The sequence below is a fragment of the Schistocerca nitens genome, chromosome 2 (assembly GCF_023898315.1).
Source record: "Schistocerca nitens isolate TAMUIC-IGC-003100 chromosome 2, iqSchNite1.1, whole genome shotgun sequence".
In the NCBI taxonomy this organism is placed as follows: Eukaryota; Metazoa; Arthropoda; class Insecta; order Orthoptera; family Acrididae; genus Schistocerca; species Schistocerca nitens.
The window spans coordinates 4168234-4182975 of record NC_064615.1 but is presented as its reverse complement, the minus strand read 5'-3'; the positions used below and the strand labels follow the sequence as shown (position 1 = coordinate 4182975).

Genomic DNA, 14742 nt, shown 5'->3' with positions numbered 1-14742 from the left:
TCACAAATTTTACCACAAGGAATTGGAATACATAAATATTTAACTCTCACTTGTGTTTCTACATCTGGAAAAAGGAAATTCCTTATCTCTATTCAGTATTTTATGGACATGGAGCATTATGTTGCCAAACAAACAGGGAGATCACATTTCTTACATGTACATAAATCTTTCAACATTTGGTGGAGGAAGAGGCATTCTGTGACTTAATTTTTTTATGCAAATCTGTCAATTACAAGAAGCAATACTTACTGTCCCATAAGTTTGTCCTGACCTGGAGTTCTGGCTGAACTCCTCCAATTTTTATAGACTTCTTAGTTCTTTTCCTTCCCCTTCAACCCCTTTGTCAGGAGGAGCCACAGGCTCCGAACACTTGCAAATTGTAATACTTTAAGTGTGTGTTATCTTGCTGTTTGGTGGCAAGATTTTTAATGTATCCAGTTATATTACCAAAATATTTATTTTACTGGTAACTACAAGTAGCAGTTGATACTTACTGTGGATCAACATTAGCAGTAGCTTCATCAAGAACCAGTATCTTGTTGTTCCGGAGAATTGCACGTGCAAGACATATTAATTGTCTTTGACCAACACTGAAGTTGCTTCCACCTTCATTTATCTTCATGTCAAGGCCATCCACTACAGCTTTCAGCTCAACCTGTGCAAGTACAATGAGCTAGCATTAGGAGTTCTTACACACACACACACACACACACACACACACACACACACACACACACACACACACACACACAATAAATAAAAAGTTACAACCAGGAATGTATTCATTACAAAGTGTCTTACCTCTTCCAGAGCATTCCATATCTGGTGGTCAGGGAACTCTTGAAAAGGATCCAAATTGTATCGAATTGAAGCTGAGAAAAGAACAGGTTCTTGTGGTATGATAGAAATGTGTTTTCTCAAATCATGGAGACCAATATCTTGAGTGTTTATGCTGTCTATGTAAATAGCACCTTCTAAGTTTGCCAGGCGGAAAAGTGCAGATATAAGTGATGATTTGCCAGCTCCAGTCCTTCCAACAATACCAACCTGCAAGAAATGACATATCTTATGAACAGAGTCCCTCTCAAAGCTAAATTTTAAACTTCATGTCATGTAATAATAGAGTACTAGAGACTGTAATGTAAATTAGTGCCAAACTCTGAGCTTGTATGTAGTGTAATGGACAAGAATTAATGGCAATGTAGAATAATACAATTTACTGCTCAATCTGTTGGCATTGTTGGCTGGGTGGGGGGTGGGGGGGGGGGGGTATGGAAGTGGAGGAGCATAGTGCGGGAAGAGATGATGTTGGCAACCCCAGTTAAGTTGGAATGATTTAACAAAACATATAGTGAAATCTAATTTTTGGTCATTGTCAACTGTACCTTTTGACCTGCTTCTATTTCAAATTTTAAATTCTTAAGAACTGGTGGTTCAGCCACAGCATATCGCAAAGATACACCTTCAAATCTCACTGCTCCATGTTGAGGCCAGGTAGGTGGTGGTTTTCTTCCTGAAAATTTTCAAACAGTTTTAATTCTTTACCTCACTCAGTCAAGTAGACATTATTAAAGCTGCATCATCAGTCACGCATAAAATTGTTTTAATTGCACTTTTAACACTATCCACAATGCGAGACCTATTTTCTTGTCACTAAGCACAAATAAAAATTTTTGAAGTTCAGTTTATTTATAGACTTTCCTCTGCGATTTTTAGTTACTGATTACACAGTAGTCTTCTCAACACAGAACACCTTTTCTGTTCACATAACTTTCTTTCCACGAACAATACAAGATTGGCATAGAAGGGAGAACTGATAGAGGTACTCAAGGTACCCTCCACCATGCACCGTCATGTGGCTTGAGGAGTATGGATGCAGATGTACATGTTTAGTGGAGCTACAATGATTATGTTGTCATCATTGTTGTCACTGTCATCATCACAAATAAGTATTTACATTTTACTGATACAACAGTCTTTTTCCCCATGGCTTCAAACGCATATGCATCCAATACATACTGAACATACCACCTCCTCCCCTCACTCTGATTATATATTCTTCCCCCCCACCCCCCTCTGAACATAACCTCCTCCTCTTCTCTTTATCTTCACCTCCCCCTCTTCCTTTTTTAGTGGCCCACTATTCCTTTTTGCATCTCCCTGTCCACTTCCTCCTTCACCTCCTTCTGTCCATCACTTCCTCTATCCATCCAACTTTTAACCCTGCAATAAAGTAAGCCAATACAACTTCCAAACATACCCATCATGTAGAGCAGCCTACATGTTGTGCCTGGGGGAGAGGGGGGTGGGGGAGGAACATATCTTGCCCCTAACATGTCGGCTGCCCTGCAAGCAGGCTGATTTGGCAGGCTGTTACTGTTCCCATACCACATACCTATTGTGCAGGTCAGCCTATACACCAAGGGCTGCTTGTCACTAGCAATTTCTCCTGATCCAAGGTGCTTAACGAGAACCTTTGTTTCATATTACTTAATATAATAAAACTCAGCTCACCACTACTAAGTAAACCGAAGGGTTGGGCAAACTTGCTGAAAGTATACCTTAGCACAAATCATCCTTGCAATTTTTGAGTGCCTATGGTCTTTTGGTGTCAGTAAACTTAAATGATAAAAATAAGCTTACACGATCTGAGAATAATCACGCTAAATGATAGATATTAGAAATGCTATGGTCAATTTGAGACACCACAGAAGAAACAAAGCGAAGTACTAAGGGAGCAAGGAAATAAGCAGGAATAGTACCTGTGGCGCCGATGAGGTCGACGCCAGTATCGATCTGAGTATCGTCTTTGAACTAAGCTAAACGTTATCTTTGTGCAGTTCCGCCATGTTAGTTCTGTGTAAGCCTTGCTTGTGTAAAGAGGTGAATAAATAAACCACTGCAAAACGGGAGTGTTGTTTGGCAAAACCGACCCGAACCTCGTCCTCGTATCAATATTTTGGTTACAGAACAGTGACCAAATGCAGTCATGAAATATGAGCCTACTTGTCAATATTATTTGCATTAATGTTGGTACTTTTCCCTGCAAAACCAATGGCAGGTAGAGGTCTGAATCTGTAGTTTATGCTTGCTTGAACTGCTAATTGCAGGTAGTTCTACAAGAATCGAACAGACATCACTGTGACTGCTTTGGACACTGGGAACAACTGCATGTAGCTGTTTGGCCATCCCATGCTTGAATGAGCCAACCTCCTAATTTCATTACCACCACTCAGTTAACCACTGCAGAATTAGGGAGTACAATAGGAATCTAAAGAAAGTGTGAAAGCTAAGCTAAATTATGAAGAGTATGTCCATACAGTAAAAGACTATGCTCACAGCATTGTTTGACAAATATTTTCATTTGTGTTGAAGCACAATAAAAACATGTGTACCGTGGCAGATGCTCTACTCTCTTTCACTTTCCCTATTACAAAATTGAAGGCACATTTCTGCAGATCATGTCGAAGTGTACGTTATGAAATGTTATGCACTAAAAAATGCAAAAATATATAAAAAAATATATGGCAGAGACCTAGTTCATTTACATTGGTACAATCAAGTGGAGGGCTTCACACTTAATAAACATGAGGAGCTTTTAGACATCTATCCTCAGTCTGGAAGTTTAGATGTCAAACCTTCTGCCTTAGCTAGCAACAGTGTCATGTAATCTTTAAAGACAGTCTGATGAAATACTGGCAAATGTGATATTTAGCATTGTAACTGCTAAAGGAGTGAGTGCATATGTATGTACACAATATATGTGGATCACTACATATTGAATCTATAACCTATCACTTAGTTTATCACTGTTTGACACACACAATGTGGTGTTGGCAAAAACTGACTTTTTGGGAAGGAAAAAATTAAAGGAAATTCATTAAGAGACACAATGTTAAAACATCGTTTAATTCAAAAGTTTTTGAAACAATTTAGTTGCTGTCATATTTTTAGTTTATTCAGTGGTAACATTCACAATAGTGCCAACAGATTTTTGTATGCAAACAACTTTTTTTCCAAATATTTTTGTTTACAGCAAGCTTTTTTTCTGTTATGGATCACAATGATGATGTGGTGGAAAATCCAAAATGGAATAATGACACTATATTACGGAAAGGATAGAGTGTCGCAGACAGGCAGAACAAAAAGACTGCTGAACAAGAAAGCTTTCAGCCAAACTAAATTGGACACACACACACACGCACACACACACGCACACGCACAACATGGTTAAATGGTGATGGCATCAGAACTACTCAGGAGGACATCGTTATAAGAAGAAACAAAACTGGCATTCTATAAATCGGAGCATGGAATGTCGGATCCTTCAATCATGCAGGTAGGTTAGAGAATTTAAAAAGGGAAATGGATTGGTTAAAGTTAGGTATAGTGGGAATTAGTGAAGGTTGGTGGCAGGAGGAAAGACTTCTGGTCAAGCGAATACAGGGTGGTAAATACAAAATCAAATTGGGTAATGCAAGAATAAGTTTAATAATGAATAAAAAATAGGAATGTGGATAAGCTACTATGAACAACATAGTGAATGCATTTTGTAGCCAACATAAACACAAAGCTCTTGCCTACCACATCAGCCCAAGTTTATATGCCAACTAGTTCCACAGATGGAGGCTTAAGACATGTATGATACTATAAAAGAAATTATTCAGATAGTTAAAGGAGACAAAAATTTAATAGTTATGCGGGACTGGAATTCAATAGTAGGAAAAGAAAGAAGGAAAAGTAGTAGATGAGAATGGAAGGGGGGTAAGTTATGAAAGAGGAAACTGCCTAGTAGAATTTTGCACAGAGCCATAGCTAACACTTGGTTTAAGAATCGTGAAAGAAGTCTGTATAAGTGGAAGAGGCCTGGAGACACTGGAAGGTTTCAGATATATTATATGATGGTAAGACAACGATTTAGGAACCAGGTTTTAAATTGTAAGACAGTTCCAGGGGCAGATGTGGACTATGACCACAATCTGTTATGAACTGTAGATTAAAACTGAGGTAACTGCAAAAAGGTAGGAATTTAAGATGATGGGACCTAGATAAACTGAAAGAACCAGAGGTTGTACAGAGTTTCAGAGAGAGCATCAGGGAATGATTGACATTAACAGGGAAAGAAACGCAATAGAAGAAGAATAGGTAGCTTTGAGAGATGAAATAGTGAAGGCAGCAGAGGGTCAAGTAGGTAAAAAGACGAGGGCTAGTAGAAATCCTTGGGTAACAGAAGGAATATTGAATTTAACTGATGAAAGGAGAAAATATAAAAATGCAGTAAATGAATCAGGTGAAAAGGAATACAAATGTCTCAGAAATGAGTGACAGGAACTGCAAAATGGCTTTGCAGGGATGGCTAGGGAACAAATGTAAGGATGTAGAAGCATGTATCACTAAGGATAAGATAGATACTGCCAACAGGAAAATTAAAGAGACATTTTGGAGAAATGAGAACAACCTGTATGAATATCAAGAGCCGAGATGGAAAACCAGTCCTAAGCAAAGAAGGGAAAGCAGAAAGGTGCAAGAATGTAGAGGGTGGAGAAAAATGGTGTCACGAAATTTTAACCCTAGATAGCTGATGCCAGTAGGAACCAAAACTGGTAATGTTGTTTAGGTCAACAACGCACCATGTTTAAACTACAGAAACACAGTGCCACGCTCGCCGATTGTCCACAGAACTGCCCTGTTGCCAAAGGCTCTGGACAGGATTTGCCCACAGGAGATCGCAACATATACGAGGCGGCCCGCATGCTCGGTGGTAGCACGCAAGCCTTCCACTCTGGGGCCCTGGGGGCAAATCCTCCAGAGTCCTGACACATCCATTGTAGTTTCACGATAAGACGTACTGGAATGAAACCCGTCAACAACTGTTAGTTCACTTACAGAATGTCTTTTAAAAATTGTGTCGGCCCTGAAAAACGCCTTTTTTGTAGGTAGGACATTGTTTACTTAAAGCAGGTGCTCAAACTGGTGACCCTCTGACATGACACAAGCTTGGTAACATCGAATAGTGTTCTTCTGAAATCTTTCAAAGATACCTGCCATTGCCCTGATGTAATTAGTGCCATGCTTAATGTGATCCATTAATTCCTCTTTGTTTCTAGGTGGTTTGCATCTGGGTGGGTGCATTAGAACCTTGAAGAGTCCCCACTGGAGAATGTCCAGTGGTGTGAGGTCTGGTGATCGCAGGGGCCATGTCCTATGAGCACCTCTCCCAATTACCAGACCACCTAAGATTTCATTTAAATACCTACACACAGTGCGACTTATTGTGGTTGCCCCATCATGCTGCAACCACATGCATAGCCTTATGTCCAGGGGTACATCTTCCAGTAGGACAGGTAGAGTTTCTTGCAAAAAGTGAAGGTAATTTGCCCCGGTAAGCTGAGAAAGTAGACGGACTGGCCCAATTAGATAGTCACCCATAATTCCTGCCAAAATGTTGAGTGAAAAATCGTTCCTGGTGTCTGTGGATGTATGTGATGTGACAATTTCCCCTTGGCCAGTAATGAACGTTTCGAGTGTTGTTAAGGCCGTCCTGATGGAAGACGCACTCGTCAGTAAACAACACAATGGTGGAGAAGTCTGTATCTCGCGCAACACGTCACAGAAACCACTGGCATAACCCTAGCCTTTGTTCATAGTCTGCCACAGGATTTAGGTCTCTGACAGGGTGGAAATTAAATGGCTTTTGGCCGTCATCCCTCAAAACCTCCCAGACTAACTGATGAGTGAACCCCATGTCGTATACAGCTGCCAGTGTACTTGTAGGTACTTCCTTGAAGCTTTTGAGAACATTCACTTCAAACGCAGCATCCCGTCACGTTCGAGGTCTTACAGCATCACCACGCTATTCTGCTAACGAGCCTGTTTCGCCATTTTGCCAGTGAATTGCTGCATATGTTTGAGGGTGTGGGTAACATCTTGCTGGCTACCGTTCCTCATACAACCATAGAGCTTCACATACATTGCCCTCATACCTCATTGTTCTACAAACAAATACTGTGCTACCATGCTTACTGTATGACTAAATTGCAGGTGTCTTGTGTCCACGTGCTCCAAAGTGAAACTTACGTGTGAATGCTTTTGACATGAGGTGGAGACAAAACAGCAAGACCTATTCGACACATGTGCGTATCACATTGGGGCAGTGATGAGGCTAGGGACATTTGTATCAGTAAATTGACAACCACAGCACTGCCCATCAACAGAAAAAAAGGCAACAGGGTAATCCCACGGCCAATCTGAGTGCATGGCGCCAAGTTTCCATAGTTTAAAACAGATACGTTGTTGACCTACACAATTAGTAATTTTGGTTCCTACTGGCATCATCTATCCAAGGTTAAAATTTAGTGACAATTTTTCTCCACCCTGTATAGAAGGTCTATACAAAGGCATTGTACTTGACAATATTATGGAAATGGAAGAGGATGTAGATGAAGATTAAGATAAAATGGGATATATGATACCGCATGAAGAATCTGATAGAGCACTAAAAAACCTAAGTTGAAACAAGGCACCGGGAGTAGAAAATATTCCATTGGAACTACTGATAGCCTTCGGTGAGCCAGCCATGACAAAACTCTTCCATTTGGTGAGCAAGATGTAAGAGACAGGCGAAATACCCTCAGACTTAAAGACAAATATAGCAATTCCCAAGAAAAGCAGGTGTTGACAGGTGTGATAACTACTGAACTAGCAGTTTAATAAGTCACAGTTGCAAAAGAGTAACATGAATTCTTTACAAACAAATGGAAAAACTGGTAGAAGCTGACCTCAGGGAATATCAGTCTGGATTCCATAGAAATGTACGAACATGCAAGGCAATACTGATCCTATGACATTAACGGAGAGTGGCGAAAACTGCATAACTAAGAGATTCACGAACTGTATTCAAGCCATGACATAATCAGAATTATTAAATCATGTAGGCTGTAATGGGCGGGTCACGTAGCTCGAATGGATGAGGGCAATGCAGTGCGCAGAGTACTGGTAGGGCACTTCGAGGGAAAATGTCCTGTGGGAAGATCAAGGCATAGATGGGAGGACAATGTGAAGGCCGATTTGAGGAGCCTAGGTATTGAAGGTGAATGGAAGGAAATAGCCCAAGACAGGGACAGATGGCGAAAATACGTTGCTGTGGTAATGGACTCAAGTCCGGTATGACCAGCGAGAAAGGAAAAAAAAAAGGAGAAAGGGAAAAAAAAAGGAGAAAGGGAAAAAAAAAGGAGAAAGGGAAAAAAAAAGGAGAAAGGGAAAAAAAAAGGAGAAAGGGAAAAAAAAAGGAGAAAGGGAAAAAAAAAGGAGAAAGGGAAAAAAAAAGGAGAAAGGGAAAAAAAAAGGAGAAAGGGAAAAAAAAAGGAGAAAGGAAAAAAAAAAGGAGAAAGGAAAAAAAAAAGGAGAAAGGAAAAAAAAAAGGAGAAAGGAAAAAAAAAAGGAGAAAGGAAAAAAAAAAGGAGAAAGGAAAAAAAAAAGGAGAAAGGAAAAAAAAAGGAGAAAGGAAAAAAAAAGGAGAAAGGAAAAAAAAAGGAGAAAGGAAAAAAAAAAGGAGAAAGGAAAAAAAAAGGAGAAAGGAAAAAAAAAGGAGAAAGGAAAAAAAAAGGAGAAAGGAAAAAAAAAGGAGAAAGGAAAAAAAAAGGAGAAAGGAAAAAAAAAGGAGAAAGGAAAAAAAAAGGAGAAAGGAAAAAAAAAGGAGAAAGGAAAAAAAAAGGAGAAAGGAAAAAAAAAGGAGAAAGGAAAAAAAAAGGAGAAAGGAAAAAAAAAGGAGAAAGGAAAAAAAAAGGAGAAAGGAAAAAAAAAGGAGAAAGGAAAAAAAAAGGAGAAAGGAAAAAAAAAGGAGAAAGGAAAAAAAAAGGAGAAAGGAAAAAAAAAGGAGAAAGGAAAAAAAAAGGAGAAAGGAAAAAAAAAGGAGAAAGGAAAAAAAAAGGAGAAAGGAAAAAAAAAGGAGAAAGGAAAAAAAAAGGAGAAAGGAAAAAAAAAGGAGAAAGGAAAAAAAAAGGAGAAAGGAAAAAAAAAGGAGAAAGGAAAAAAAAAGGAGAAAGGAAAAAAAAAAGGAGAAAGGAAAAAAAAAAGGAGAAAGGAAAAAAAAAGGAGAAAGGAAAAAAAAAGGAGAAAGGAAAAAAAAAGGAGAAAGGAAAAAAAAAGGAGAAAGGAAAAAAAAAGGAGAAAGGAAAAAAAAAGGAGAAAGGAAAAAAAAAGGAGAAAGGAAAAAAAAAGGAGAAAGGAAAAAAAAAGGAGAAAGGAAAAAAAAAGGAGAAAGGAAAAAAAAAGGAGAAAGGAAAAAAAAAGGATAAAGGAAAAAAAAAGGATAAAGGAAAAAAAAGGATAAAGGAAAAAAAAAGGAGAAAGGAAAAAAAAAGGATAAAGGAAAAAAAAAGGAGAAAGGAAAAAAAAAGGAGAAAGGAAAAAAAAAGGAGAAAGGAAAAAAAAAGGAGAAAGGAAAAAAAAAGGAGAAAGGAAAAAAAAAGGAGAAAGGAAAAAAAAAGGAGAAAGGAAAAAAAAAGGAGAAAGGAAAAAAAAAAGGAGAAAGGAAAAAAAAAAGGAGAAAGGAAAAAAAAAAGGAGAAAGGAAAAAAAAGGAGAAAGGAAAAAAAAGGAGAAAGGAAAAAAAAGGAGAAAGGAAAAAAAAGGAGAAAGAAAGGGAGAAAGGAAAAAGGAAAAAGAAAGGGAGAAAGGCAAAAGGAGAAAAAAGGTGGAAAGGGAAAAGGGGAAAAGGAAAAGAAAACAAAAGAAAAGAAAAGAAAAGGACTTATTTGAGAAGGTAGGCTAAGGAAAGGCTAACCTAAATTTCTAGCATCTGTAGACTTTTAGAAAGCTTTTGACAATGTTGACTGGAATACTCTTTCAAATTCTGAAGGTGGCAGGGGTAAAATACAGAGGGTGAATGGTTATTTACAATTTGTACAGAAACCAAATGGCAGTTAGATTCGAGGGGCACGAAAGGGATGCAGTGGCAAGGGAGTGAGACAGGTTTGTAACCTACCCCCGATATCATTCAATCTGTATACTGAGTAAGCAGTAAAGGAAACAAAAGAAAAAATTCTGAGTAGGAATTAAAATCCATGTACAAAAAATAAAAACTTTGATGTTTATCGACAACATTGTAATTCTGTCAAGAGACAGCAAATGACCTGGAAGAGTAGCTGAGCAGAACGGATGGTGTCTTGAAAGTAGAATATCAGATGAACATCAACATAAGCAAAATGATAATGGAATGTAGTCTAATCAAATCTGGTGATGCTGAGGAAATTACATTAGGAAATAAGACACAAAGTAGTAGATGAGTTTTGCTATTTGGGGAGCAAAGTAAATGATGATGGTCAAAGTGGAGAGGATATAAAATGTAGACTGCCTATGGCAAGGAAAGGGTTACTGAAGATAAATTTATTAAGATTGAGTATAGGTTTAAGTGTCAGGAAGTCGTTTCTTAAAGTATTTGTATGGAGTGTAGCTATGTATGGAAGTGAAACATGGACGATAACTAGTTTGGACAAGAAGAGAATAGAAGCTTTCAAAATGTGGTGCTACAGAAGAAAGCTGAAGATTAGATGGGTAGATCACGTAACTAATGAGGAGGTACTGAACAGAATTGGGGAGAAGAGGAATTTGAGGGACAATGTGACTAGAAGAAGGGATCGGTTGGTAGGACATGTCCTGAGGCATCAAGGGATCAACCAATTTAGTATTGGAGGGCAGCATGGAGGGTAAAAATCGTAGAGGGAGACCAAGAGATGAATGCACTAAGCAGATTCAGAAGGATGTAGGTTGCAGTAGTTACTCTTGAGATGAAGAGGCTTGCACAGTACATAGCAGCATGGAGAACTGCATCGAACTAGTGTCTGGAGTGAAGGTAACTACAACAGGAACTACAACAGGAACAGGAAGGGAAGGCATAACAAAAACTCTAAAGGAACAAATGTTAGTAACTTGCAACAAAGTTATTTATCAGATTAAGTGTCTGCTTGATTTTATGGTCAGTGAGAGAAATGATCATGTGGAGCAACTGCTGAAATTATGCCAGCAAAGACCAAACCACATCAATTACTCTCATCAACCACGTAATACCTGTTGCTTTCTTAGCCTGTCAGAAGATGAAACGCAATCATGTTATTTCTGGTGAGACAGCACTGGTAAATTCCTGAATTATATTCTAAGGCTTTCTCCAAAACAGTATTTAGACTGATCATACCATTCTAACAATGAAAATGAATATCAAAATAAAATCTACAGACAAGCCACTGCTTCACAACACCACAGTATCTACCTTTGATGCCAAGATCGCTGGTGCAATCTTTTGCAGCATCATTTGACGAAGTGGCTCCATATTTCAAACACTTTTGGTTCAAGAAATTTTTGCCATCGATATGTGGCTGCGACTGGGAGCAGACAAAGTAGTGTAAGATTCTGTATCACCAGGCTGTACACCAATGCAAAGAATTAAAAACAGAATCCCTTCATGTCTAATCAAGGTCTAAGGTATGTGATACGGTGGGACTCTTAAGTCATCCTGCCATTCTACAAGAAACCATTACACTTGGCACTGCTCTTTCACACTGCAAATGAAAAGATGCTCATTACAGTGTGGGAAAGTAGAACCGCCCTTCGGCATCTCTGTATCAGCCCTGTCATATGATTATTTACGATAAATCTCATTAAGATGTATAGAAAATTTAAGAATCCAAGCGGAGGGGAAGAGGGGTCCGATTCAGAAGAAGTGAACCTTGTAAAGAAGCATGTTACACAAACAATACAAGCCGCCAAGTACATAGTGCTATATGAAGACACGTGAAGGAATTACAACTACTAAAGAGTCCTCTATATCTACAAAGTATATGAAAATATAATTCAATGCTAACTGTTATTTGAAACAGTTCATCTATTTGTGGAAAGGGCCAGCACTGCTTGCAGATTTAAGCTTTACATATTGGAAAAATTAGATTAAATGAATGTGACAGTGGAAGGAAGTAATAACCTTAATTTAGTAACTATTAGTCTTATTTGCTATATTTTCACATTTACCACATGCTGGTAGCAATTAGTTCCATAGATACTGCTACAAATCACTATCAGCTACATAAATTGTTTAATATTATGGCAATATTATGGAAAGAATAGATTGCTACTCATCGCACACGCGATGTCTAAATCAGATGAAGGCCTCTTCAGCTGAAAGATTACGTGTTTGACAGTCTTTTGGTTGTGCCTATCTCAGACTCGGCAAATTGCTATATGATTAGTGCGAGTCTAGCCTTTTCATCATACTGTCATTCTATTCTGAATTTTCTATTGTTTGTTTTGTACTATTGTATTTATGTTCTTGTCTTTGAATTTAATCCAGAATATGTCATGCACTAAGTCAAAATACACTCTTGTGGTTTCACACTTTCTTTCACCAATCTCTTGAAATATTTAATCTGCTTGACAACAAGGAAAAAAAAAAAACTATGTGGAAGCAAAAGTTATATTTCAAGGGTAACAGGAAATCTCTCTGTACCATAAATAACACACACACACACACACACACACACACACACACACACACACACACACACACACAAGCCATCACACCTCACACACAACTGCTATCTCTGTCTGGACTGCTGGAGTGGCCAAGGTCGCGTGTGCGTGTGATGTGTTGTGTTTGTTTTCCTCTTTTCTGAAGGAGATTCTGCTCGAAAGCTTATACACACACACAAGAGTTTTCATCACCTCACTTATTAGAGTTCCGGAACCTGTACAGAAACCATCATTTCTGCCCTTCTTATTGCTCATGAAAACCACATATTGCATGTTGTACCACCATACAGCGAGACCTTCAGAGATGGTGGTCCAGATTGCTGTACATGCTGGTACCTCTAATACCCAGTAGCACGTCCTCTTGCTTTGATGCACGCCTGTATTTTTCATGGCATACTATCCCCAAGTTCATCAAGGCACTGTTGGTCCAGATTGTCCCACTCCTCAATGGCAATTTGGCATAGATACCTCAGAGTAGTTGGTGGGTCATCTGTAAACAGCCCTTTTCAATCTATCCCAGGCATGTTCGACACGGTTCATGTCTGGAGAACATGCTGGCCACTCTAGTCGAGCGATGTCATTATCCTGAAGGAAGTCATTCACAATTTGTGCACGATGGGGAAGCACATTGTCATCCATGAAGACGAATGCCTCGCCAATATGGTTGTACTATCAGTCAGACGATGCCATTCACGTATTGTACAGCAGTTACGGCGCCTTCCATAACCACCAGTGCAATACGTTGGCCCCACATAATGCCACCCCAAAACAGAAGGGAACCTCCACCTAGCTGCACTTGGTGGACAGTTTGTCTAAGGCGTTCAGCCTGACCGGGTTGCCTCCAAACACGTCTCCGATGATTATCTGGTTGAAGGCATATGTGACACTCATCAGTGAAGAGAATGTGATGCCAATTCTGAGCAGTCTACTCGGCATGTTGTTGGGCCCACCTGTACTGTGCTGCACAGTGTTGTGGTTGCAAAGATGGGACTCACCATAGATGTCGGGAGTGAAGTTCTGCATCATGCAGCCTGTTGCGCACAGTTTTAATCTTTACATGACGTCCTGTGGCTGCACGAATAGCATTGTTCAACGTGGTGGCATTGCTGTCAGGGTTTCAACGAGCCATAATCCATACGTATCAGTCATCTACTGCAGTAGTAGCCCTTGGGCAGCCTGAGCGAGGCATGTCATTGACAGTTCCTGTCTTACTGCGTCTGTTCCATGTCTGAACAACATGGTTCATTCAGAGACACCTGGACATTTCCCTTGTTGAGAGCCCTTCCTGATACAAAGTAACAATGCAGGTGTCATTGAACCATGGTATGTATCATCTAAGCATGACTGAACTACAGACAACATGAGCCATGTACCTCCTTTGTGGTGGCATGTCTGGAACTGATCGGCTCTCTGACCCCCTCCGTGTAATAGATGCTGCTCATGCCTGGTTGTTTACATCTTTGGGCAGGCTTAGTGACATCTCTGAACAGTCAAAGGGACTGTTTCTGTGATACAATATCCACAGTCAACATCTGCCTTCAGGAGTTCTGGGAACCGGGGTGATGCAAGTGTGTGTGTGTGTGTGTGTGTGTGTGTGTGTGTGTGTGTGTGTGTGTGTGTAACAGTCTACTCATTGTACCTGTCTGCAACTCTATGTGTAGTAACCCATCCTTTTCATAAAACTGCTGGAACCCAAGATACTGATGGACAACTAGATACTTCAATATTTGTCTCTTGGGGCTGCCATTGGATCATGTTTTCTGTATCACACAGTATTTCCTCATGGCAGCTGCTTGATACGGGGGTTGACTGAAAAGTAATGCCTCCACCGTCTTATCTCTTCAACAGTTGGCAGCATTAGTATGCGGCAGGTACTGGCTTGTTCCGTAGCCTCTTCTCTACAGCTCCAGTTGGTGGGAAGCCTTAGCATTTAACGGTTGTGTTGTTTCAGTGTAAAGTACGGAACCCTGTGCAGATGGTCGGTCAATGTTATTTAAACAACGTGCAGTCATTGAATTCTTGTCAGCAGAAGGTGTCACCCCAAAGGAGATTCATCAGAGAATGAAAGCAGTTTACAACGATTGTGTTGATATGAGTACTGTGTGTCATTGGGTGAGTAACTTTAAAGATGTTGAGCAAGAACATCTGATCTGACCTGCCTGACAAACGAAGAGTTGGACATCCTGTGACAGCAACCACCAAGTTTCACAAGCAAAATGTTGAA

General features: G+C 39.5%; 1 protein-coding gene across 2 annotated transcripts in view; it reads right to left on the bottom strand.

The window, feature by feature from the left end:
• Positions 1–14742, bottom strand: part of LOC126235666 (ATP-binding cassette subfamily C member 4-like) — a 297379-nt gene that overhangs the window by 26637 nt on the left and 256000 nt on the right. For both annotated transcript variants that reach the window (XR_007544798.1, XM_049944389.1), the window contains exons 20-22: positions 1386–1513; positions 802–1047; positions 495–655 (exon numbers count right to left, since the gene is read on the bottom strand). Coding sequence is in view for 1 of the 2 variants with exons in the window: in XM_049944389.1 (XP_049800346.1) it covers positions 495–655; positions 802–1047; positions 1386–1513 (535 nt within the window). In the remaining variant the exon portion in view is untranslated. The remainder of the gene's footprint in view (positions 1–494; positions 656–801; positions 1048–1385; positions 1514–14742) is intronic.